Genomic DNA, 24,555 nt, shown 5'->3' with positions numbered 1-24,555 from the left:
TTCGGAATACTTAGCTAACATTTAAACTAAACATACTTAGCTAGTGCAAGATCTCATGAGATTTTAACTCCTCCGTTAGCAATAGAACAACCTCAACACACTCAGGCTAGTCACCCACTCCATGCCATTCGTTAACTTCTACACATAAAATTTACCTTAAAATTAAAAAAAAAAATTCACACATAGAATAGTTTCCTTCCGTGCCTTTGGTTCCACAGGCTACATATTAATTTGGTCCCCTCCATGCCACCGCCCACCAGGCTATGCGTGGAGTACATGTTCGTCATTCAATAAAAAATTCTAACCAACGCCCGTGATCCTTCTTTAAATCCCCAACAAATAAAAAGATCGATCCTTCCAGCCGTAAAATTTTCTCAGAGCAAACTGCTGAAAAGTAATTTTTGTAGTATGTTATACCCTTCTACCTCCAAACGTCAGAACTGACCACCCCGCCATCCGACACGTGGATCATTTTCAGGGTGGCCCCAGGAGAATACACATCGTGCGCACCCTCGCACCCATGGCAGCGACACCATCCCCCCCTCTCTCTCTCTCTCTTTTTCCATATTTTCTACCTTTCTTTGTTCACGGGCGGCAGATTCTCCTGGCAGTGGCCAACTCCTCCTTTTATAAACACAGAAAACCACGGTTCCCTTCGGCTTGCTTGGCTGTGTTCTCCGGAGATGTTTGTTTCTTGTGCTGTTGTTCTTCACCGGGAGGCCATGTATCCGCTCGCTTCCATGTTCCTCAACTGTTTCTCTTCTTCTTCTTCTTCTTCTTCTTTCTCGTCTCTTTCTTTGGAGTTGCTCACTCTTCTAACGCCGCAAGAAGAGCCCCGGTCCAACACCAGCTCTCTCTCGACTTCTACTCGAAGACCTGCCCTCAGCTCGACCAGCTCGTCTCCTCCGTCACTTCCCGACGCTTCAAAGAGACCCCCCGTCTCTGCACCCGCCACCATTCGGCCTCCTCTTCCATGACTGTTTTGTCGAAGTAAAGCCAATTCGACCTCGCCGCATCTGAAATCTAGATGTGCGATGTGGCGTACTTTAGCAGAAATGCGTTGGATGGGCTAACATGCGCCCTGATGGGTTGATGTTCTTGGATCTGGATTGCAGGGCTGTGATGCGTCGATATTGATTGCACCGAGCTCGGGCGCAAGGTGGTGGCGGAGAGGGACGTGGTGGATAACAAGAATTTGGCTCCTGAGGCGTTTGAGACCGTTGATATGGTGAAGGCAACGGTGGAGGGCAAGTGCCCTGGAGTGGTGTCTTGTGCCGATATCCTCGCCATTGCTGCTCGAGATTTCGTCCATCTGGTATCCACTTATCCTGATCTCTGATTATATATATATGCTGAGTAAATTATATAAACAATAAAACATTTGCGACAGCAATCGAAAGTACGGCAAAGATTCCAAAACTAATCACAAAAATATACTCTGTTAGCACATGATTGGGCTAAAAATCCTATTGCATTTCTGGATTGGATCTATTTGCTAAGAACTTTTGTTTTTCTCCCTATAAAATTTGATCTGGCCACTCCAAAACTATATCTAGATAGTTATGATTATAGGACCTAGCTCAGTCTGTAATCCTATAATTTTGCTGGTTATGCTGTCCTTATCCACGAATCAAATAAAATTTTTAGCCCAACCATTCAAATAGATCCTAATATATCTATTCTTCTTAAGAATTTCATCTATATCACTTTGGGGGATACGAGAGTAATAATATAAAGTAGAATATAAATTTGTATCGATTACAAATCTAATAAATTTATTTGTCTTAAAAAAATGCTCCATCTTTTATAAATATGCATCTTTCACCTGCACATTCATTTGCATGACAACTTCATTGCTAAAGAAAGTTTGCAGCTTAGGCTGCTGAATTATGGATGTTAGTGTGGTTACAATAGGTTTCAGTAACTTAGTTTCTATGCCAGCAGTTACATAATAACTCAGGGCTCGTTTGGTTCGCGGGAAACGAAGGAGGAAAAGTATGGTCAACGGAAAAGTAATGAGATGTCTCTTATTTGATTGGAGTTTTCAAAGGAGAAAGATGAAAAAGTTATATTCCGTGAAAATATGATTCCCACATTTCATGAAAAAGTCTTTCTCATGAGGCGGGAATCACTCTATTTTTATTTTTTCCCAAAAAGACCCTTCAGCATTAAAGAAGCATTCAAGAGACATTAAAGACCTAATTTTTATTAAGGGCATAATAGGAATTATACATAATTTTATCAGAAAAGTGGATGGTCTACCAAACATAAGCATTTTGGAAATCTGTCACTTTTTTATGGCCAACCAAACATGCCAAAAGTATTTTCCTAACATCCTCTTCCTAAAAATCTGTTTCCCAGAAATCATATTCCTACGAGGAAAAATGCTTCCCGCGAACCAAACGAGCCTTCAGTGAGTTTCTGGCAGTTTTAGAGCCAAACTTCTCATAGTAGGAATCTATTTGAGTTACTATTTTTGGCATAGAATATCAGAGTAAAATTAAACTGCTGTTTGCTCGAGGTAAAAAAAAAAGGTCTCGTGCTTCGTGGACATTTTGGAATTTATTCTTGGATTGCAAAAAGGAAAGAGAAAGAGAAAGTTTCCCAAATCATTAATGGTCTTGACGTAGGTATCAATTTAGCGGTATTGGACCTTAAAGGACCTAACTGATGGTCTTGTTAATTTGGAGATTATTGAAACCAGTAAGGCTTTGATGGACATACTAACGACATAGAAACAGGACACCTTCCCATGCTAACAGGCACAGTAAGATTTGTTTATCGTCCCGAGTTTAACTTAGATAATGCTTGTCCTTGTAGAAGGCTGTACATCACATGGAGATTGTGTAGCATTTGGAGTCATAGTAGATGACAACTGCCAGCTTCACTTTCCCCAGGTTGCCTCAAAAAAAAAAAGGGACTTTTGGATACCTTGATGGGTCCGTGTCTAGGGTAGCACTGATTTGGTCCCAACTCTTGGGCGACGTACACGGGCTTGTCTCTTATGTTTGGGGGCTGTCCCTGCCCTTAAGTTTGCCCAAGCAGCCTCTGATCCTCTCCTACCCGTCTAAGCTCTGACAGAGTCAAAGCATGGCATCAAGGTAGGACCAACCTGTTCATGCAAATGATAAAGCACCCTTCAAGATTATTAACCCAGGTCTACATTTTATGATTTGGGGAGAAATAGATCTAGATTTTGTTTTTAATTAATCTCTAACATAATGTTTAAGAGTGTGTTATCCCTTGATCACCATATTTGAAACGAGATCAAACTTTTTGGATGGGAACTATTGTTAGCCACTTGTGGCTCACATGGGTTTTTCTTTTTTTTTTTCTTTTTAATCTTTCCGTTTCATTCTATGATGTTAGTTTTTTACATATCAATCACCCTCTAAATTGTCCGTCATAGATAAAAATAAGAGTGCAGGATTTTAAAAAGTATATATAAAATAATTAATGCTACAGTGCAATCTAATATTGTTTCGTTTTTCGCTAGTATTAAAATATTTGTAGAAGAAGAGAAAAACAAAAAATAGAGAGAAAAAATGATTTTATTTCTTTGTTCCGTCACATTCGGTATATCTTAGAGGTTATATACACTCGTGTACGGACTCCATATAAGCAAAATAATATTAACTAATACAAGATTACACTAATAATAAAAGATATTACTGGTTGATATAAGTTGTTATGTGGTTTCTAAAATTACTCTAATAAATCATGTTAACAATGAAAAATAATAAAGGTTGCTATAGAATTATGTTAATAAAGAAAAATATTATGGGTAATGCAGTACTGTAATTTCTAAAAGTATGCTAACATCCTCCCTCAAACTCAAGATAGTCCTATAAGTATCAAGTTAAGTTTGGAAATTAGATCATGAATGTACTAAAAAACTGACGTAATAGATGAAGAGCTGGAATAGTAGCTCAAAGCTGACGTGATAAACTAAGAGCTGATATAGCAGGCTCAGAGACTGATATGGTGGTAGATCAAGAGCCGACGTAGCAACACAAAGCCTGATGTGGCAGAATACGAGCTATTATAGTAGTTCAGAAGCTGATGTAGCATATTACTAGTTGACATCGCGACTCATAAACCGATATGGCAGAATGATGTGTCAAGTTGATGTGATGATATAAAATTTGATACGACAGAATAGAAGCTGATATAGCAGCTTTAGAAATTGATGCGGCAAATCAGAAAATAACAAACTAATGCGTTCCCCAACATGACTGATTAACATAGCAAACCGGTGCATTTGTCGATATGTTTGATTGACGTGACAGACTGGTATGTCTGACGATGTGGCTGATTGACTTGTTTGATGATGCGGCAACGAGAAAACACGCAGAAGATGGCAGTTGCAGCAAGAACAGAGCTCAAATAGAAGGTAATTGATGTTGACGATACTCGTAGACGGAGGCATTATGGAAGAGGAGTAAGAGGCATCGAACTGGATGATGAAGGAGCTGAAGGAAGCAAATAAAACTAGAGATGGAGAGAAAGAGGTCAAGCGATAGTGAGGAGAGATGATTAGAGATCTGAAGCCAAGGAGAAAAGTGGTGGAGAGGAGTTGTGGATCCAATAGAAAATAAAGGATCTTCGGATATTAATCTACTATAAATAGAGGATTCGCAGATTTACTAAGAAATATGGGATCTTTAAATGTTGATTCACCTAGAAACAGAGATAGATCAACAATAGAGGTTCTTAAAGCTTGTAGACATGGCAACGACAACCACAACAAAGTTGGAAAAGATAACGGACGATAAATTAGAATGATCGGTGGCTCTGATACCATATCAAAATATTTTTAGAAGAGAAGAAAAATAAGAGAGAGAGAAATTAATTTTATTTTTTGCTTGTCACATCCGGTTCATCTCACGAGTTATGTACACTTATGTACAGATTCCATAAAAAAAATGATATAGACTGATATAGGATCACACTAACAATGAAAAATATTACTGACTGATATAAGTTGTTATGTGATTCTTAAAATCACTCTAACAAGATCATGTTAACAAAAAAATAATATAAGTTGATACTAAATCATGTTAATAAAGAAAAATATTATGAGTGACACATGCTATTATGTGAATCCTAAAATTATGCTAACAGCTAGAGCTATAGCAAAACTATAGCACATTAATTATAATATTGGTGAAGAATATCCCATTAATATTTTTTTTAGAGTAACAGAAACTAGTAGACGCCCAAAACAGAGATCATATATGATTAAAAACTCATTAATTTAATTTTTTAAATGATCATATTCAATCTTAAATAATTAGAAAATGTTAATGGTTGAAACAGATTTTGCGACAATAATAATAGCAATTTTTAAAATAAAAAAGAAAATCACAATGTGAGTGCTACCAACCAAATCATATACATCATAAAAGAATATCCATATTGGTATATTAAATTTTTTTAAAAAAATATTTAAATGTTGAAAACAAAACCCCCTTCCAACAACATATATATATATATATAAAGGCTAATTTTGAGCAAGTCAATCCCGCATAAGAAAGTGATGTTGGAGCGATATGGGTGAAAAAAAGGAGAGAAAACGGAAAGGGAACTTTTAGGGTTTCGCCTAACCCTCACCGAAGGGAAAGGCCAATTCCGACCGTGATGGACCCTGAGAGTCTAGTTTTAGCAAGGGATTTTGTAAAGGAATCTCCACCAACGCAAAATCCAAAAGGAGAAGCGGTCGAATGACTCGCCTTAGAGGAGTGATTCAGACCGACCTTCTACCAAGATGACAAAAGAGGGAAGATTGTGGTCGCATGTGGTTCAAGGAAGGAGGCGCTTTCGTTGGGAGACCTTGAAGGCAATAGATGAAGACATAGATCCCCTGGAGGATAGGTTCAACGGGTGGTGTTGTTTTCACAAGAAGATCTTGATTGAAGCAACAACAAGGGACAATTTGCTTTATTGATAAGTTCCTTGGTTGAGGCTTCCTGATGCCAGACCAGGACGGAAGAAGGGCTGAAGCAGTGAAAGTCCAACTCAGGATGACTGTTAGTTGATGCAAAACCGGTCACGAGAAGGATGCTTTGGTGACAGATCAATCTCAGGATGACTGTTGCTGCTGCAAAACTAGGAGACAGAGGACGAGGGGGGGGGGAGAAGAGGAGGAGAAGAAGAGAGGAAGAGAGGCAGAGAGGAGGAGACGAGGGAGAGGAAGAGAGGCGGAGAGGAGGAGACGAGGGGAGAAAGAGAGAGATAGGAAGGGAGGAAGAGACGTGGGGAAAAGAAAACTTTAATTACTTCATTAAACCCTAATCATGAAGATAATCCCTTATATATAAGGCCCAAATAAATACAATTAATATAAAAACCCCCTTATACAGAAATACCTCCAAATAAAACCAAAATAACACAATAAGCTCTAAAATGAAAACAAGCCCAGAAATAAAAATAAAATAAATATGCAAATAAGATGGCGGACTAGGCGGGTAGATAATCAGCTCCGATAATCCCATCAACTAGGAGGCAATGAGTTCAGTATAATTTTTCGATCCTGAAACATAAAGCTACACGAATTCGAACGTCCATGAAGTGTCATGTCCATATCGTATAACCAAGATCTTTCTAGAATGATTTGACCTACGTCCATTGAAATGCAAACACATTAGATTTCGTCTTTATAAGATAGGAATTGAATCGAAACGAGGCATCTTTCTGATACCGAGATGGACGTCTTATCTATCCAAGTTACCTTATATGGGTTGGAATGAGGGGTAGATTTCAGGCCGAGGCGGAAAACAACTCCAGAAGCAATGGTGTTGATGCAACTTCCGCTATCAAATAGGATTTTGCACATTTTACCATTGATCTTAATAAGCGTGTAAATAGAAAGATCCTACGCCAATCTTGTTCAATTTTAGTCTGAGCTAGAGTACACCTAACCAAATGAAGCCTAGGATTTGGTCATTCTGATCAATGGGATCCTTTTGGGATTCAGCCTGGATAAACTCTAATCTGGTCTGTTTATCTCCAAAGTCTTCTACAAAATCCTCGAGGTTGGTTCGTAGACTTCTTCAACACATTCATTCTCCTGGGTTCCAACTTCAAGTTCAGTCATTAGATAGGTCTTGGCATTACATTGGGACGCTATATGGCCAAATTTTTGGCACCTGAAACATTGGGTTTGGCTTCTAAAAGAAGGGTTGGAACTTAGTTTGCCTTTCTCTTTATCATTTGATGGGTTTTGGACAGGCATCAGGGATGTCCTACTCGGTGCTTGGCTAGAACCGGGCTGGTTAGGAGGGTTGGAAAGTGGTCTGGATTGTGTGAGATAATTTTGACTAAGTCGGGGCTCCTAAGGCTATGGATCGAGGGTTGGTACGGCTCACTACAGAGATCCATAAGAAACTATCCACATCTTGAGCCAACTGGTATGCTTGGCCAAGGGTGGTAATCTCTCGAAGGATTAATTCTTTCTGGATCTTCTTGCGGAGTCCTGCCAGAAACCTGAAGAGAGTAACAATCTCCTCTTCGATTACACCGCACCTCATATGAAACTCCTTAAATCGTGCAATGTAGTCGGCAACGGTTGATGTCCCTTGAGTTAGTCTCTGCCACCTATCCATAAAGCATTGTCGGTGAGAGAATGGCAGATACTTCTCATTCAATTTTTCTTTCATATCCTCCTAGGTGGTGATAGGAGGATGCCCTTGGGTCTCACGCATATGTTCAACATTAGCAAATCATACTTTTTTATCATCAGTCATTTCGTACCACTTAAAATAATTATTTATAGCTTCTCTCCAATCAAGATATACGCTTGGTTCTAGTTGACCAACAAAAGTGGGGGCATTTACTCTTACGGCAAGAAGTAGCCGTTCGTCAAGATTGCGCTGGTGATCAGGAGGATGTTGGTTCCTAGGAAGATGGGGAAGACCTACAGGTGGCGTGGCCAAACCAAACTCAGGATAGGCTGCGATTGGGGTTGACGGTTTAGGAGTCCTAGTGTGTTGCACTAGAGCACGGACCTTTCGCTTGAATTCTTTATGGTCAGCTTGTAAAGCAGCGATTCGTGTCACGAGATCTTGCAGAACCTTGGAAGCCATGGTGGTTAAAGGGGGTCTTAGAATGAGTGAGGAGGTACTCCCTACCACTACGGGTTGGCATGCAAGGACTACACTAGTTGATGATATGACATGCAATGCTACTAATGACCCCGACCAAATCTGATGCAAAACAACCTACTAATGCAACCTACTATGAATTTGAAAATCAACAAATTTTCACAAAAGTATCTTAAAATTAAATGTTACCGATTTGTACTTTGGTTATTTCAGAATTAAAGTATGAAATTAGTCACTATAAGAAGTTAGGTTGCAAGCACGTATTACAGTCGTTCTAATTCTAAAGTAATCTAATTGATGGATGTTGAGAAATATCCTGTCGCAAGGGTGTGCTAATTTAATATCTAGATTTAACTGGTGAGTAGGATGGGTGTGGTGGTAGATGTTCTAGATTTTGGAAGTTTTACAGGAAAGTACATTTTCAAAATGGGACTGTCATGCAAGAGAACTAGAACATAATTAGATAAACAAGCCCAAAAGAAAGAAGAACCTATTACCTGTGGTGGGATGCAGTCAACCAGAAGCGTCCGTTGTAGAGTCTTGAGCACGAAGATGGTGCCGGGCGAAGCTAGCTGGAGCTATGGACCTCGATCTGCAGCACAAGGACTCTTGGGCTTCTGAAAATGAACTGAAGAATGTGCTGGATTGGGCCTGAAACAGGCCGCTTGGGTTTGGGCCGCTCTCAAGTAAACGAACGCGCGGGCCTGGACTGAGAGGGAATTGGGCTGCAGCGGAATTGGGCTTACGGCCTGCGAAAGACGAGCTGGGGTCGGGCCGGTCGGGCTCGGGTGTGGCCTGATAGCACCGCTCGGCTGGCACGCGGGGGGGAGGGGTTTGGTGTCCCCTAATCTCGAGTGAGAGGAGAGAGCTGGATGGAGCGGCTCGGACGAGGGCTCGACGAAGGGGCGTTGTAGGCGGTCTGCTCGGAGGAAGCAGCGGACGAAGGGGTGCTTGACGGGGCTCGGCAGTAGCGGGGAAGGCTGACCGGCGCGGCGACGCTGCTCGTCGGGGAGGGCGACGATGGCTCGGTCACCGGAGGTCGAGCAGCGATGGCTCGAGGTGCTCTGAAGAGGCGGCAAAGCCAGAGGGGGCGCTCAGAGGAGGCGACGGCATTCCCGACGGGGTGGATGGTGCGGCGGAAGAAGAAACAATGGCCGATCGGGACGACAAACAGAGGTAAGGGTTTCCTTTTTTTTTGTTTTTTCGCGTGAAAGGCACGTGCTACCTTTTATTTATTTTTTTTTTTTGAACTTTACGGGTTCGGGTTATCGGGTTCGAATTTTTTGGTCGCAACCCGCTCCGATACCCGTTATCTCCAGCACGTGCAGATCACATGCACTTTTTTGGGGGGGGGGATTTGGACCCGAGTTACTGGGTTGTGGGTAACGGGTTTAGAACTTACCCGTTACCTTGACTTCTTCTTCAACCTCCCGACGGGTTCGGAAGGACATGCCGATCTCCTCAGCGGCGGCTGCGGAACGAGTGGAGGTCGCCGGCGACAGCTGCAGAGACGGACTGTGGTGGTGGCCCCGGCAATGGAGCGCCGGCGGAGAGGGGTGGCCGGTCACGGTGGGTGCAACGGTGGATCTGGGGACTCCTTCCCCATTGAAGCCGGTAACTGCTCCAGGGGGCCTGAGACCACCGGTGGCTGTTTTCGGTGGGATTCAAGGACAGTGACGCGAGAAGGCCGGTGATACCCCTTCTCTTTTTGGCAGTGCGAATCGCACGGGGGCCTTCAACCCGCTCCGGTGTCCGCGGGGCGAGAGGAATGAAGAACTCGTGCGGCAGCCTGATACGCAGGATCTGAGGCTGCTCTGCCATGCACCAGGGTCCGTTGCTTTGGCATAGAGGCAAAGCACGGCTCTGATACCAAGTTGATGCCGGACCGAGACGGGAGAAGGGCTGAAGCGGTGAAAGTCCAACTCGAGATGACTGTTAGTTGATGCAGAACCGATCATGGGAAGGATGCTGTGGTGACAGATCAATCTCGGGATGACTGTTGTTGCTGGAAAACTAGGAAACAGAGGAAGAGGGGGGGGGGAAGAGGAGGAGAAGAAGAGAGGAAGAGAGGCAGAGAGGAGGAGACGAGGGAGAAGGGAGGAGAAAGAGAGAGACGGGAAGGGAGGAAGAGACGTGGGGAAAAGAAAACTTTAATCACTTCATTAAACCCTAATCATGAAGATAGTCCCCTATATATAAGGCCTAAATAAACACAATTAACATAAAACCTCTTACACAGAAATAACTCCAAATAAGCCCAAAATAACATAAATAAGCCCTAAAATGCAAACAAGCCCAGAAATAAAAATAAAATAAATATGCAAATAAAATGGTGGATTAGGCGGGTAGATAATCAGCTCCAATGCCCCATCACCTCCTCTTACAGTTTGTCCAAAAAGAGTTATAGATCGGGTGGGGTGTGGAAGGTAATTTCCAAGTTTTGCTTTCTCCGAGCATTTTGCTCTTCGACCTCTCTTCATTGGAGGTATTGGCTAAGGAACCATGGACGCTAGCAGGACAACTTTTGGCTCTTCTAAGTTGGAGGTCGATGTTCAAACCCAACCGAACCGGTTGTCGGACCCCTTGGAACTTTGCCCAAGATTCAGTTGAAAGAAGGTCAAATCTGGCAAGAGTTCATCTACGAGGAACTGCCGGAACTTTGCTATAATTGTGGAATGTTGGGGAGGACACCAGAGATATATGATTGCCCGGCACAAACAGAAGGTCTACCTCAAAAAGAAATCCCCAACAACAGCTCCGGACACTGCTCAGAACAGTGGAGCTTGGTCTCAGCCAAAGAGGACCTCTGAAAAATCTCCCCTGCAAAAATTCAGATAGATCTGCGGAGGTAGTAAGGGGTGGACTAGGATCTCGTTTCTCTTCTTTAAGTAATGATCAGACTGAAGAGAGTGGGTATTTGCCATTAGAATTATCTTCAGCTACATCGCAAATCATGCACTCAAGGGAGATTTTATGCTCACAAAAGGTTCATCTGTTTCTCCAGCTCTATAGTATCTGCTCATGGTTGATGGGCTGAGAGTGGCTTTCATAAGGCTATGATCATTCTGCTCTTCTTAATAGCGGCTAGTCTCAGTTTATGCTCGAATAAGGACCTATCCCTAATACCAGAGAAAGGAAAAAAAAAATTCACTACTCTTTGCACAAGTTCACCGTTGGATCGTGCAATCTTCGAGATCTATGCAAAAAATGAATGAGGGAGTTCAGAGTTGATCATTTGAGATCCGTGAGAAATGTGATCCAACAATCATCATTGTAAAAGAAAGAACAATCATTCTTCGGTATGAAAGATACAAACCCAAACGCTGTCTGTATTAACAGCCACCTAAAAGCTCCAATTTTCACTTTGCTCGACAAAAGATCCAGTTGTTTTGTTAATCATGGCACTAGTTTCCCCGAGGGAATCCTGCAAAATTCTGATATTCTTTTTGTTACAACTCATAAAGCATTAATCTACAAAATTTTGAGATGCATTCTTTCTTTTTTGGTCAAACAAAAAAAAATTATATGTGCAGGCAGGAGGTCCCTATTATCCAGTGATGAAGGGTAGAAAAGACAGCAAAGTCTCACTAGCATCGAAGGTCAGGCCCAACCTCCCCCGTGCCAACTCCACCATAGACGAGCTCCTCCGGCTCTTCGCCTCCAAAGGGCTGACCCGAGATGACCTCGTAGCCCTCTCCGGGGCCCACACCATCGGCTACGCCCACTGCGACCAGTTCGTGAGCCGGCTCTACGATTTCAAACGCACCAAACAACCCGACCCGGCAATGGACCCACGCCTCCTCAAAGCCCTTAAGATGTACTGCCCCCAGTTCGGGGGCAACACCGACGTGGTCGTACCCTTCGACGTCCAAACCCCCTTCACCTTCGACCACATGTACTACGGGAATTTGGAGGCCAAGATGGGCTTGTTAGCCACGGACCAGGCTCTATATTTGGACCCAAGGACAAGGCCTTCGGTTCAGGAGTTCGGGAGAGACAAGGCCAAGTTTTTTAAAGCCTTCTCCATGGGGATGGAAAAGATGGGGTCCATAAGAGTGAAAAAGGGGAGGAAAGGGGAAATTAGAAAGAATTGTAGCAGGCATCTTAGTTGAATTGATGGAGGTCTACAAGGGGTGTTGAGTGATTCTGAAAGTGTTGTGATTCAGTGTACATGGTTTTGAGATGATCAAGTCTCGATTTTTTTTGTTTTTTTTTTCAAGCTTAGGCTTTTGCATGTGTGAAAGAAACTGACAGATTGAGCATTTCTACTTATATGCAATGGAGGCTACCTCTGTATGAGCAGCACAGTAACTGGGCTCGGTTCGGACCCACACAAACACATGATTTTAGATCTGGACTCAATCTATTAGCTAAGTACTGGATGGGTCGGAGGACCGAGGATGACTTCTGGACCCATCAAGTCGTTCAATCTGGGTAGTTCGGTTCAAGCATGCAGCTCGTTTCCTGCTAGAGCCACACGGGCTGTGGAGTCAGGTGATGGCGGCCAGATATGGCCGTGAGGTCTCAGAGGCGGCACGGAGAGGGCGGCGAGTCTCCTTCATGTGGCGTGAGATTGGGAGGTACTTGCCGATGGTGTCGGCGAACACCAGTGGCTGATTGGCGATGGGCGGAGTATTGATGTGACTGCGGACCCATGGGTGGACACCGTCCCACTGAGGTGTTGGCCGACCATGATCGATGTTGAGACAGTGGAGGGATTGCGGGTCTTCGATCTTCTTGCCCCAGGAGATTCAGCATGGGATGATGATAGGCTACGACAGTTGTTCGGAGGACACCTAGCTGAGAGGATCCGGTCCCTTCCAGTGCCAGGTTGTGGGGGGCCTGATGTCAGGGTTTGGGGCACCTCTTGCCGGTCCAGTGTCAGACTGGGAGACCTTGCCGGGGTTATCCAGCAGGAGCATGAGCCGGGCCAGGATTACACTTGGATCTGGAGGTCCGGGCTTCACCCGAGGGCGGCACTCTTCCTTTGGAAGGTGGCATGGGATCGCTTTCCGACGAGGGCAGTGCTGAGTAGGCGCGGTTGGGGGATCCCTACGGAGTGCGGGACATGCAGCGTGGAGGAGTCGGTCGACCACGTGCTCTTCCAGTGTACGTGGGCGAGGTCGGCATGGCTGTGGGCAGGGTTCCCGCAGGGGTTTGGTGTGGGAGGCTTCAGTTTTTACGGATGATGCAGCAATGGCTGGCCCGGCCGCAGATATGTCAGGAGGCTATTCGAGCGACCTGCACAGCACATCAGATCTGGCTGGCGAGGAACGCCCGCACCTTTGGTGAGCGCAGGGTGTCACCGAGGTTCGCTGCAGAGCTCGCGCGAGTACAGGCATTGGAGATCAGACCCTCTTCAGATAGACCTCTGACAGCTCGGGACACCTGGGGTTCCTTCTCTGCTTCGGCAGCTCCTCAGCTGGTGTTCTTCACCTGGGAGCCCCCACCCCCGAGTTTCCTCAAGGTCAACTTCGACGGATCGGTCCTGGATGGAGGTTCGCGAGGTGGTGCGGGTTTTGTGATACGGGACCCACACTCCAGAGTGGTGGCAGCAGGTGGCTGTCAGTTGTTCGGCACATCAGTTCCCGGGGCAGAGCTACGAGCTGCCTGGGCAGGTATTCGATGTGCGAGGCAGGTACTGCAGGCTGGATCGATTGTTTTGGAGGGCGACTCGGCTACAGTCATCAGCTGGATCCGGGAGGGGCTGAGGGGTGAGGGCTTAGACCACCCCTTGGTTCGGGATATTGGGAGGATGTGTGGGGTTGGGGTGGCCATCCAGGCCAAACATGTATTCAGAGAAGCTAATGGGGCAGCCGACTGGGTGGCTGCCTTCGCGGCTCATCATTCAGGGTACACCTTTTGGATGGGGGAGGGAGAGTTGCCACTGGCTCTCCGTGAACTAGTGTTTTTTGACTTTATTGGGTGTATTCGTACACGTACTGTATGAGAACCCGTTTTCAGCACAAAAAAAAAAAAAAAAAAAAAAGAAATGTTCAATATCAATGTTAAGAAGGATATGTTCTATTGGCTCGTACAACCTTATTCCTGGTTCCAAAGGAGACTGGCAACTTTTCTTGGGGCTAGCATGGTTAATGGCTGATATCTCTTAGGATGAAGGCTGCAGAGGATTGTTCTCGGCCATCGAAGGGATAAAAAAGAAAACGGTGATATACATGGTGAAAATAGCTAAGAAGGAGGTGTTATGTTAACACTGATTAACATTCTTGAATAAGATGCGGTTCAATTTTGATTTAACTTTCAATCTACAAAACTGAAACTTTTTAGTTGACAAGAAATGAATCACTGGTTTTCATGCACCGAAATTGCCGATAAAAGAGGAGAGAAAAATGCAATTTGCCTACAGATTCAACAATGGTCATTATGAAATGCCAATGCGGTCAGAACTTGGACTTCTTCCTCCTTACCAGAACGGTAGCTTGCAAGGCAGGCCTCCCCATCTGCCAATCTTCTACTTAGCGCCAGGCAAAGAAGCTCGAATTCCAGCGGAATTCTAATGTGAATACAAACCACCAAATATCCTCTTTTGACTCTCGATGCTCAGAACAGTTTCAAGGGTTGCATCATACACTGAGACATCCTCATGCATTGAATCTGAAAAAATATCTACTACAACAAACATTATTATATCCATTGCCAAAGCGCTAAGTATGCCTTCTTATTGTTCATAGCTGAATAATGTGGAGAAGCGCGTGCGGTTTCCTTGACTGCCATGCCTGCTTCTCGCATGCATGAGCTCCCTTGTGTTCCTTCTAATGGTGGGAAGATCCTAAATGTTATTTTTTTCCCTTCCCAGAAGGACGTTTACAAACCTTAAGAAAACCTCGACCCCATGATCATGTATAATTAATGAATATGATCATAAGACAACGGATTAGAAGACCAGCAGCTTCTCATTTACGAGTTCCAAGTGTTCTGTTTGGCTATTCCACGGTTTTGACTATTCCGGAGACTTTATGGTAGAATATGATACACGTCAAAACCAAACTAAGAACGTAGGAGGAATAACCTGAGAGGATAGCAGCACATGAAAGGCTTCAGAAACAAGGAAGCATGCATGCCCATAGGAGAAGGTAACGCACAAGGATCTGTTCATGAACCCCAGACTCCCTCATTTTATCTATTTCCAAAAGACAACTTAAATCATATATCAAAATTTGATATAAGAGAAGGCACCTTAATAGCTTTCAAAAATTTAGCCATAAAGGTTAAATTTAGGTGTAAGTCCGCCACATATTGCAAGAAAACTTAAAAGTTTTCACTTGATACCGAAATATGCCATCCGGTTTCAAGCCCAGATGCCATTCAGTTTATTATGTCGGTACATCCAGTACAAAAGTCAACTCAGCATATCAAATATCGGTACATTTTTTATATTATAATGTTGATATCAAATTAATACGGTACTTTTTATACTATTTGATTTGGTATAATATGGTATACCTTACTTGATGTTGTATACTGATTTCGGGTATGGACGACTAACATGAAACAACGGGACAAAAAAGGTTGCTTCAACAGGAAAAAGTCAACCATATAATTTTTTATAAACAGCGCTTATTGGCATAATGATTATCTGATGCTGGAAGTCCCTGCGTACATGAGAGAAGGGATCTTTGAAACCCAAAGTTTCTTCCAGCTTCTCCTGTTCGCTGGCTAAACAAAGTTTTGAGCTGTTCAACTGCTGGCAACTCTATATAACATGACAGCAATCCAAATTTCCAACCTCCCTCCTCCAATTTGCTGTGTTTCACTCCAAATCTGCCATCGCCATGGCCAGTGCATTCGACAGGTGTGAAGCAAATGATAAGCTCTTGGAAAATGTGTGGAGTAGCTTCATCACCGAGAGTGCCCCAGACAGCTGCAGTTCTGATGGATCCCACAAGAAGCCTGCAGCTTCCCGAGAATGGGATGAAATGCCTCGTCTTGGAGGAGGGGGAGAAAATCTAGCAGTCCTACAGAGGCTTCCAAGCCTTGGCAGGTGGATATCTATGGGAGCTGAAACCTGGGATGCACTGCTCGGTGAGATTACAACCTCAAATAGCTGTGAAACTTCTCTTGATTCAGGATACGATGCCTGCTCATCTTCAAAACCAAAAGCTTTGGCGGCAGAAAAGGTTACTCCCAAGCATTTTAGAGGGGTGAGAAGGCGACCATGGGGAAAGTTTGCAGCAGAGATAAGGGACACCTCAAGGAAAGGGGCACGGATTTGGCTCGGAACTTTCAATACTGCAGAAGAAGCTGCCCTCGCATATGATAAAGCTGCTTTAAGAATGAGAGGACAGAAAGCTCGCCTTAATTTCCCCATGGAGAAAGTCGCCGAGGCTTCAGAAGGCGCTCACCTTGGCATTGAAGGGAGCACTGCTTGCCCAGTGTATGGCTGCATCAAGACAAATCATAATCCAAGAAAGAGAACAGCAAGGGAATGGGACTCTCACGATGAGGTTCCAGCTGAGCCACCAGCATGGGAGAGAAATAGCGGCATTGAAGGGAGGGGAAGCAATCAAGCAGACGTCGTGGAGTTACAAGACCTTGGTAGCGACTACTTAGAAAATTTATTGTCTTCTTTGTGATGAAGAACAAGGATCAAACAATTATTGTAGGCATGAAAATAAATGAAAATTCATATACCTGTTTAGCTAGTGTCATGTCCATGGAATTGTAAACTAATGCTTAAACAATTTTTTTTTTAAAATTTTTGGACTGTCCAAAAATTAGCACAGGTTGTAACTTTTTACTTCAAAGTGATGTAGATAAACAAAAATTTACAGTATATGAAGAGAATAAGCATGTTTGGTTGCTGTTTTTGTGCTCAAGAAGATAGTAGTTGATATCTATATGAGATGCATAGAGAACTGCAGCCCTCAAAACTCTACCAAGTAAAGAGAAGTAGCATCTTTGACATCCTACCACTCTATAGCATTAAAACGAAAAAGAGTTTGTGCTATAATGATGGTTGTACATGGGTAGTGACTGATCATGTCTGACTAGTTAGTCTGGACCTTTTTTGGTGTTTCACCTTAAAAAACAAATTTAGTGTCATTGCCATATGTAATGCACAAAAAGGAAGAGGGCAAATTGAAAAAACAAACAATAAAATCAGATAAAGGTTTATGTTTAATGATGCTAGGATTCGAGTAACAGGATTTCCACATAATGCATCAGGATGCTGTGTCGGTTTAATTGCGATGCTAGACTATCATAAACACAAATATATTTCACAAATAACTGCTAATAAACAGATCAAACTAGAAGCATGTAGACAATAGCAAAATGTAAACATGATTATGCAAGAGACTACAATTGGTATTTATATCAAACAGTCTTTCCATTGCCATTTCATCGCCTTTAATTTCTGTGTTGTATCTAATTATTGGCAAGCAATTCTAAAGTCGAAAAAGTTTCGACGAACTAATCCAAGGAAATTAAACAGGCTACACCTTTCTTACACATGAGGAATAGAAAGATCATCTGTTGCAGAAAAGGACTTCCTCATATAAAAATTAGCAGCAAATAAATCTCCCTTCCATGCAAACAGTAGGCAGGAAATCATAATACTCTGCCTGATCAACAAATTGTGCTGACATCATTTTTACCATAACGCTCTTTGAAGCAAGATTCTTCAAGAAATTCAAAAGCAAGCTAACTTATCAAAAATAAGAGATAGAATTGCACCACCTGAATCTTACTTTCTGATAAATAAACAGAGATACCTCCAGAGAGGTGAATGAATAAACAGAGACTTGTCTCTTAGCAAGTTTATGCAGGTCTGCCACACTTAGATAAGATGACTCTTAGATTTCTCCAAGGCCTAGCATATTCTGTTCAGCTATGTCCATCTCAAAGTTGAGGCTCAAGCAAACTTCGAATGATGCTACCGGCCTGTCCTCAATTTCATCATGCTTCATTAATAAACCATAGCGGCAATCAGTAAGTTGAAAAAAATGCACCAGAATAAAACATGCTATCTTCTGATGTAAGGCCTTAAACACTGATGGATAAAACAAGATTATCATGAATAACATGGTATCTTTAACTTTGAATGCTTTTAATTTGCAAACAAGTTGATTGATCCATCGGTATAACTGACTGCAAATGAATCTGCATAGGTGCAAAATATTGTAGAAATTTTAGATACAAAAGCTCTGAAAATGAACACAGATATATGCTTCTATATAAACCTTGTTAGCTTAGCTGTACACTGGATCTGTACTGTAGCTATGGCTGTAGATGACCTGTACTGTAGCTGTACATGAATTGTATATGATAGCCATCTTCACTTATAAAAGGAGAGCTATGGCTGTTCTTCAGAGATATATATGAAAAGAAGATCATTTTCCTCCTTTCTCCACGTCTCTTCCTCTCCCTCTCTTCTCTTTCAACAAACCTGATTAACCAATATGTGCTTTTAATTTTGTCGTACCATCCGTCATGGTTAAATTATCATAAATTTGCTTGATAAGATTTACGATTCCCAGTAGATGAGTGAAACATTTCATCTAGATCAAATCAGAAGTAGGAATTTTTGAAGTATATCCTGAAGTCATAGCATCATATCTGCAAGAAGAAGATGAAGAAGAATGCAGGGTTATGCAATTTGATTTAACAAATAAATGTCTAAAGCCCCATTTTGTCAATTATAAATGGTCAAGATCAAGTTGCACTGGCTCAAAGAATAAAGCCGCTTACTCATGAGTTCAATTCAATCAAAAAAAAGGAGCCAAGTACTAGAGGTCACCAATGTTGATAAAAAGATCAGCTTGAGAATAAGAAGAAGATTAAAATCCAATTACTAGAGCAGTCTCTCATTTGAAAAATAATGACTAATGTGGTTGTTTCAAGTAACCTTTTTTGAAAATCAAATTGGACATATAAACTCCTGCATTCTTTTCCTTGGGTTCGAGTGGGGGTGGTGTGTGTAAAGAACAAAAAGAAGAAGCTTTACTCAAAGTAAAGATAGAACTGTCACGAGAAAGTCCATCTTAAATGTCTGCTATCCCTCTGTAATAAAAGTGTCTATGGTCTTTCTACCTCATGCCTCTCCAAGCCATGTTTGGACAACAGCAAAGGGATAATAGATATCCTGGGTAAAGTAAAACCGTAAAACCCAGTTTCAACTTGGCCTTAATGCACCTAGGGAATTCATATTCCTAATTGGCTTATTTGCAATACTTGGATGGTAATTAATTATGTTACAAATAAGAAATACAAAGTCCCTATGCTCAGCAGGATGTTCCTGCATTAAAATGATGCAGTTTATGAGTAAATCTACAACCCAAACTCCTTTTCAGAAGTTTAATAGTGCCACAATTAAGCATCATTGAAATGAAGGATGAGAGCATCACAAGGCCCATACCAGGCATTGTCACTATATAAACTGTTACAAACAACAAAATTCGAGAATTTGATCAAAGATGGAAACCAATTACGGTGCTCTTTTTGCAGCCTAAATTGGAACACATGATTCCCTTTAGTGAATGCACTCGTGTTGTGAATCGCATATAATACTTTTGTTGCATCTTAAAAGCCTAGTTACCTCGAACGAATACTCAAATCGGTACATCAGGTGAAATCAAAGTAAGTTTTCACCCGGTTCGTCTCTTCCGTCGCGGCAATCGCCGTAGGCGTCGTTGCGACGATCCTTCGAGAAGGTTCTCGATCCGTCCTCCCACACGAATCACCACCCTCGCGAAAGACTTCTCGTCCGCAACCACCTGGTTATTTATATAACGAAATCGGGCAAGCGAAATTTAAGAAGGAAAAGGAAGTTAATCGTTTGATCAGAAGCCGACGGTACGGATCATGCGGAATGGGAAGAAGGGATTTTAAACGGAGAATTTTTTTGGTCCTCCGAAAATACTTTTAAATGAAATAAAAATGCTTGGTAAAAATTTCGAAAAGTCGTTTTAGTTTTTTAAGAAAGGTAAAAACAACTTTTTGGAGAAACTCTATTTTGGAGTTTTTCGAAAAAGCACTTTTAGACCCAGTTTGAAGCTGTTTATTTGACCAAAATATCCGTAATAAAATCTAACAATTATACAAAATGTCCCTTTATAATCATGAAAATCTACTAGAAAATTTATTACAGAGATAAATAGTTATCAAAAGGATGAAAAATTAATTTACACTAATAATCATAATATTTTATATTTTTATTATTGTATTATACTATAAATATAATATTGTATTACATTATATCATAATACATTAATATGTTATGTTAAATAATTTAATAATATATTATATTATGAAAATTTAATTTACACTAATAATTATAATATTTTATATCTTTATTATTGTATTATACTATAAATATAATATTATATTACATTATATCATAATACATTGATATGTTATGTTAAATAATTTAATATTATATCAAAATATTATGATATATTATAATAATATTATATTACATTACAGTAATATTATACTATATTATATATTTATATATTAATACATATTATATTTTATTATATTTTGTTGTATAATACTATGCAATGTTCTTTATAGTCATTTTGTCATGCCAAAAGTACATTTTCACTTTATTTACTAAACACATGTTAAAGTGTTACAGCACTTTAAAAATATAGCTATCAAACAGCAAACAACTTTTTATAAAAGCTCAACTTCAGAAAGCTCAACTGCTAAAAGCTCTACTACCAACAGCTCTCCAAACACAGCCGAAGACTTTAGTTTCCATGACATCACATTGTGTAACGTTACAGTCGCAACGACGTTCCTATTAGTGGCAAAAAGTTGGGGCCCAGCATACAAGTGGCTGATGATGCTACATCCAAGTCATCTTATGGAAATGCGATATGAAATATTACGTGCACGTTAAAATTTTATTATTATTTCCAAATTCAATTTTTAAAGACAAAAAATAAAATCTTGGTGATATCCATCCAGAAAGCTTTTTTTTTTAAAAAAAATAATTTTATTTTTATTTCTTGCATTTCACAATCTTTTGAATATAGAATTAGCAAAACAACCCCGCACACTTTATATTTCTTTTGATTCTTCAAATTCTTCAAATGCTCTAGTAGGAGAATATAGGACCCAACTATCTCCATAGAATGATTCTTGAGAACTAAGTGCAAGCCCATTTCTATAGTTGGGTTATACATTACATGCAAATAAGAGCAAGGCTTATTTGTTGAAATTGATTCTTTGTTACTCATATACCCAAAGTTATTTCTTTTTTCAAAGATTATAGGAGTTTGGTTTCTTTTGTTAAAAAATTTATATAACCTATTTGTAAAACCCTTTAACAGGATAAAATATGTGCTATTATGATAATCTAAGAAGAACATTGATATATAACAAAAAAAAAAAAACTGTCATGGGCACTCTTTTGTTTAGAGAAAGGAAACGAAGCGTACCGACTATATAATTAACCAAAACCAAATTAAAAGAGATGCAGTGTCCCAATTCGAACTATTACAAGAAATACCTAAAAATAGGACTAGGGGCTAACACAAAATTAATTGTGAGCAGGGTGGAGCCAACTTGCCTGAATGGCCAATTCACTTGTAGGCATTGTTTCAAAGTGGTTTAACATTGGTTCAGCATGATTGCTTATGATGGATGACCACTAATTTAGGAATGGCGATGTGATAAGATATGGTCAATCTGCACTTATAATCTTGCTCCTTACCTTCCATAAAAAAAATACAATCTGGTCCTTTTGGACTTGCAAACTCATCGCAACCTTACGCTAAAATGCAATTCGAGCATTGACTGATGATATAAATTAATGATTCATGCATTTCATGGTTCATAGCTAGGGTCTATGTTCTCATAGTTGTGTGTTAGTTTGAATGTTTTCCTAGTTTTAACTTTGTCCCATGTCTATTCCATCGCATGCCTGTGGTTCTGTGGCTCAAAGGTAACATTGACCCATGCATCTGCTCACATTTGCTTAATGCACATTGTCAATCAACTTCTTTTTCATGAACCGGACACAACCTGCACCGAATGAAAACTTAGATGACGTTTCTCTAGATATTCACACTTTTAACTAAACTTAAAATGCTTTGTGTAACCAGAGGGACCGAGAGGGAGGAATCCTTTAGAGAAGGATTGGTGAATGAGGATTTGCAAACATGCCCAAATACTCAAGAATATAACTAGAATGATCATTATTCATTAGAGAGAGAGAGAGAGAGAGAGAGGATATAAAAGAGAAAGGATTACTTAAATAGATTTTTTTCAAAAAAAAAAAAAAAACTTTGAGATCGAAAAGGATGATTGACTAACATGATTTACTAGTTTGGTGAATTTCAACAGAAGTAGGAGGCAAAGTAGCCAGCATGTAAAGCTTCTGGCACCCAAATCCAAAGCCTTACTCTCTCATCACTGCCTAAATCTAAAGCCCAACAGAACTCCCTCAAATACCAATTGTAACCTGTCAAATATCAAAACCATATCCATCTCAATCACTCCCTCAATAATAACATTTTCTATTGCAAAGCTCACAAGAACTCGTGTCCATCCTGGTTTGGCTAAATTCTTTCGTCTCCCAAGTCCCCAGCTGAGAAATTCTCCCTCCTACTTCTGTTATACGCACCAAAATTTATTAGTCGCCGCATAAACATAATTTTTCCCACCATCAAGCCGCGTTGCGACGTCAAACAGCGTTTTACTGCCGACCGGAAACGCTCTTTGCACCTTCACCCGCTTCGGAGGTCCGAAGCAATCTCTCCAGGCAGTCAGCCCCCAAGTCCCGAAGCTCCACCGCCCCGGCCCTGCCGCCCGCCGCCACGGCCCTGCCGCCGCCGCCGCCGCCTATCGCAACTCCCGGCGGGAAATTCAGCAGCGCCTTGGCCCCCCGCATCCGAAAAGCGGCGCGGTCATACGCCACGGCAGCCTCTTCAGCGGTGTCGAATGTCCCGAGCCACAGGCGAGCTCCATGCCGCGACGAGTCGCGAATCTCCGCCGCGAATTTCCCCCATGGCCGCCGCCTCACTCCCCGGTAGTGCTTCTTCCCGACGTGCCCGGTCGGCTCGATGCACTTCCGAACGAATCCCGCATCGCCCGCCACTGCTGCAGGGGCCGGTGCAGCGATCGCGGTCATCGCCGAGGCCTCTCGAAGAACCTCGAAGATAACCATGTCTTGGGAGTCATTCTCATTGAGTGGGAGGTGGCCCCGGGAGGCTTCATCCTTGGTCACTACTGAAGAGCAAGAGGAGGAGGAGGAGGGCGATGGAGGCGTGTCGAAGGCTTCTTGTGTGCAGGGAGCCATGGAGCATGCTCTATAGCCTTTGCCTCTTCCCATAAGAATAATGGAGTTTTGGTTCTTCTCGCCGGTGTATGGACTCGTATTCGGGTTTGTGGGAGCACGGAGGGTAGAGGTATTTGAATTGCTTAAGGGAGTTGAAAGGAATGGGGTGAAGGTATTCTGGAGCCCGTTTCAATAAACTTTAGTCATGGAAAAGGAAAGTGGGAGGAACTTGGGGGGGTGCTTGTCCTTTTCTTTCACGAGGGAGGACATCAATTCGCCTTTGATTACTTTGATACCGTGAGAGAGAATGCCCTTTTACCTGTCTCCACGAGGCTGGAAGAAGAAACGAAACGTGCTGGAATTATCTGATCCAAAATAAGACCAAAGAGCAGCTTAATCCACATATTGGATGTCCTTGTCTTGGCTCCGCATGCCATTACCTGTATGTGTTCACTATTGTTTCGTTGACATTTTAAATGCTTCCACTCGACGGGCCTGTTTGGGTTGCTAAAAAGTTGGCTTTACATCCACGCATTATTCGTTATCAGAAAGATTTTTCTTTCTCAATTTTGACTATGCAAAACGTCCTGACTCATCTGTCTCTAGGTTTCATGGAATATTGATGATTAAAAACCCCAATCTTCACCAACTATGACTATATGTACTCACCTACCTTTGATACGAATTTATTTAATTTATTTCTCTCTTCCAAGAAGAAAAATAAGATAAATGATTCACTTGAAAGCTGAAATACATTTATTGAGTTCATATATAAATAATAAAATTATTTAATGAAAGCTTAGATCTTCAATGTCTTATATCAACATACAAAATTCCCACCATCTCTAGACTACATTTAAGAGATTCACTCTAACAAGATCTCAGCCAAATGTTTGATTCCTCCATTTCTTAGTAATCTTTACATGAAGGGAAAAAGATTTGGTAGCAAATGGAGCATTTAAAAAACCTTGCATAACATATTTGTATGAAAACTTTTTGTTACCAAATACTACTTTATTTTTTTTTGGTCAAAAAAAAAAACCCTCTTTTTTTGCTAGCAAGCAACAAGTCTAGACCTTGGATAGTTGAACTCTTTTAGATCTACATGATAGCTTTTTTTTTTTTTTTTTGGATACAAATCTATATGATAGTTTAACAAAAATAAACGGAGATAATAACTAAAAACAAAGATAAAAAGGAAATACT

The 24,555-nt window shown here is 41.5% G+C and overlaps 3 protein-coding genes across 3 annotated transcripts; 2 read left to right on the top strand and 1 right to left on the bottom strand.

Annotated features, from left to right (window-relative positions):
- Nucleotides 1-520: 520 nt before the first annotated feature.
- LOC103722684 (peroxidase 19) lies at nucleotides 521-12,318 on the top strand. The gene is given in 6 exon segments (XM_008813326.3): nucleotides 521-934; nucleotides 936-962; nucleotides 964-990; nucleotides 1,116-1,137; nucleotides 1,140-1,315; nucleotides 11,636-12,318. Coding segments are annotated over 6 exon segments (1,245 nt in total). The 3' UTR covers nucleotides 12,215-12,318.
- Nucleotides 12,319-15,597: 3,279 nt separating this feature from the next.
- Nucleotides 15,598-18,078, top strand: LOC103722685 (ethylene-response factor C3-like). Its single transcript, XM_008813327.4, has one exon. It carries the CDS (start codon nucleotides 15,896-15,898, stop codon nucleotides 16,694-16,696), a length of 801 nt encoding a protein of 266 aa, XP_008811549.2. The 5' UTR covers nucleotides 15,598-15,895; the 3' UTR covers nucleotides 16,697-18,078.
- Nucleotides 18,079-22,356: 4,278 nt separating this feature from the next.
- Nucleotides 22,357-23,652, bottom strand: LOC103722686 (pathogenesis-related genes transcriptional activator PTI5-like). Its single transcript, XM_008813328.4, has one exon. It carries the CDS (start codon nucleotides 23,401-23,403, stop codon nucleotides 22,768-22,770), a length of 636 nt encoding a protein of 211 aa, XP_008811550.2. The 5' UTR covers nucleotides 23,404-23,652; the 3' UTR covers nucleotides 22,357-22,767.
- Nucleotides 23,653-24,555: the final 903 nt, after the last annotated feature.

The sequence above is a fragment of the Phoenix dactylifera genome, chromosome 4 (assembly GCF_009389715.1).
Source record: "Phoenix dactylifera cultivar Barhee BC4 chromosome 4, palm_55x_up_171113_PBpolish2nd_filt_p, whole genome shotgun sequence".
NCBI lineage: Eukaryota > Viridiplantae > Streptophyta > Magnoliopsida > Arecales > Arecaceae > Phoenix > Phoenix dactylifera.
Note: the sequence above shows the minus strand (reverse complement) of the source record. Positions and strands in the feature narration are given on the sequence as shown.

Coding starts and splice junctions, on each gene's coding strand:
- LOC103722685 (XM_008813327.4), top strand. CDS start 15,896: ATGGCCAGTGCATTCGACAGGTGTGAAGCAAATGATAAGCTCTTGGAA.
- LOC103722686 (XM_008813328.4), bottom strand. CDS start 23,403: ATGGGAAGAGGCAAAGGCTATAGAGCATGCTCCATGGCTCCCTGCACA.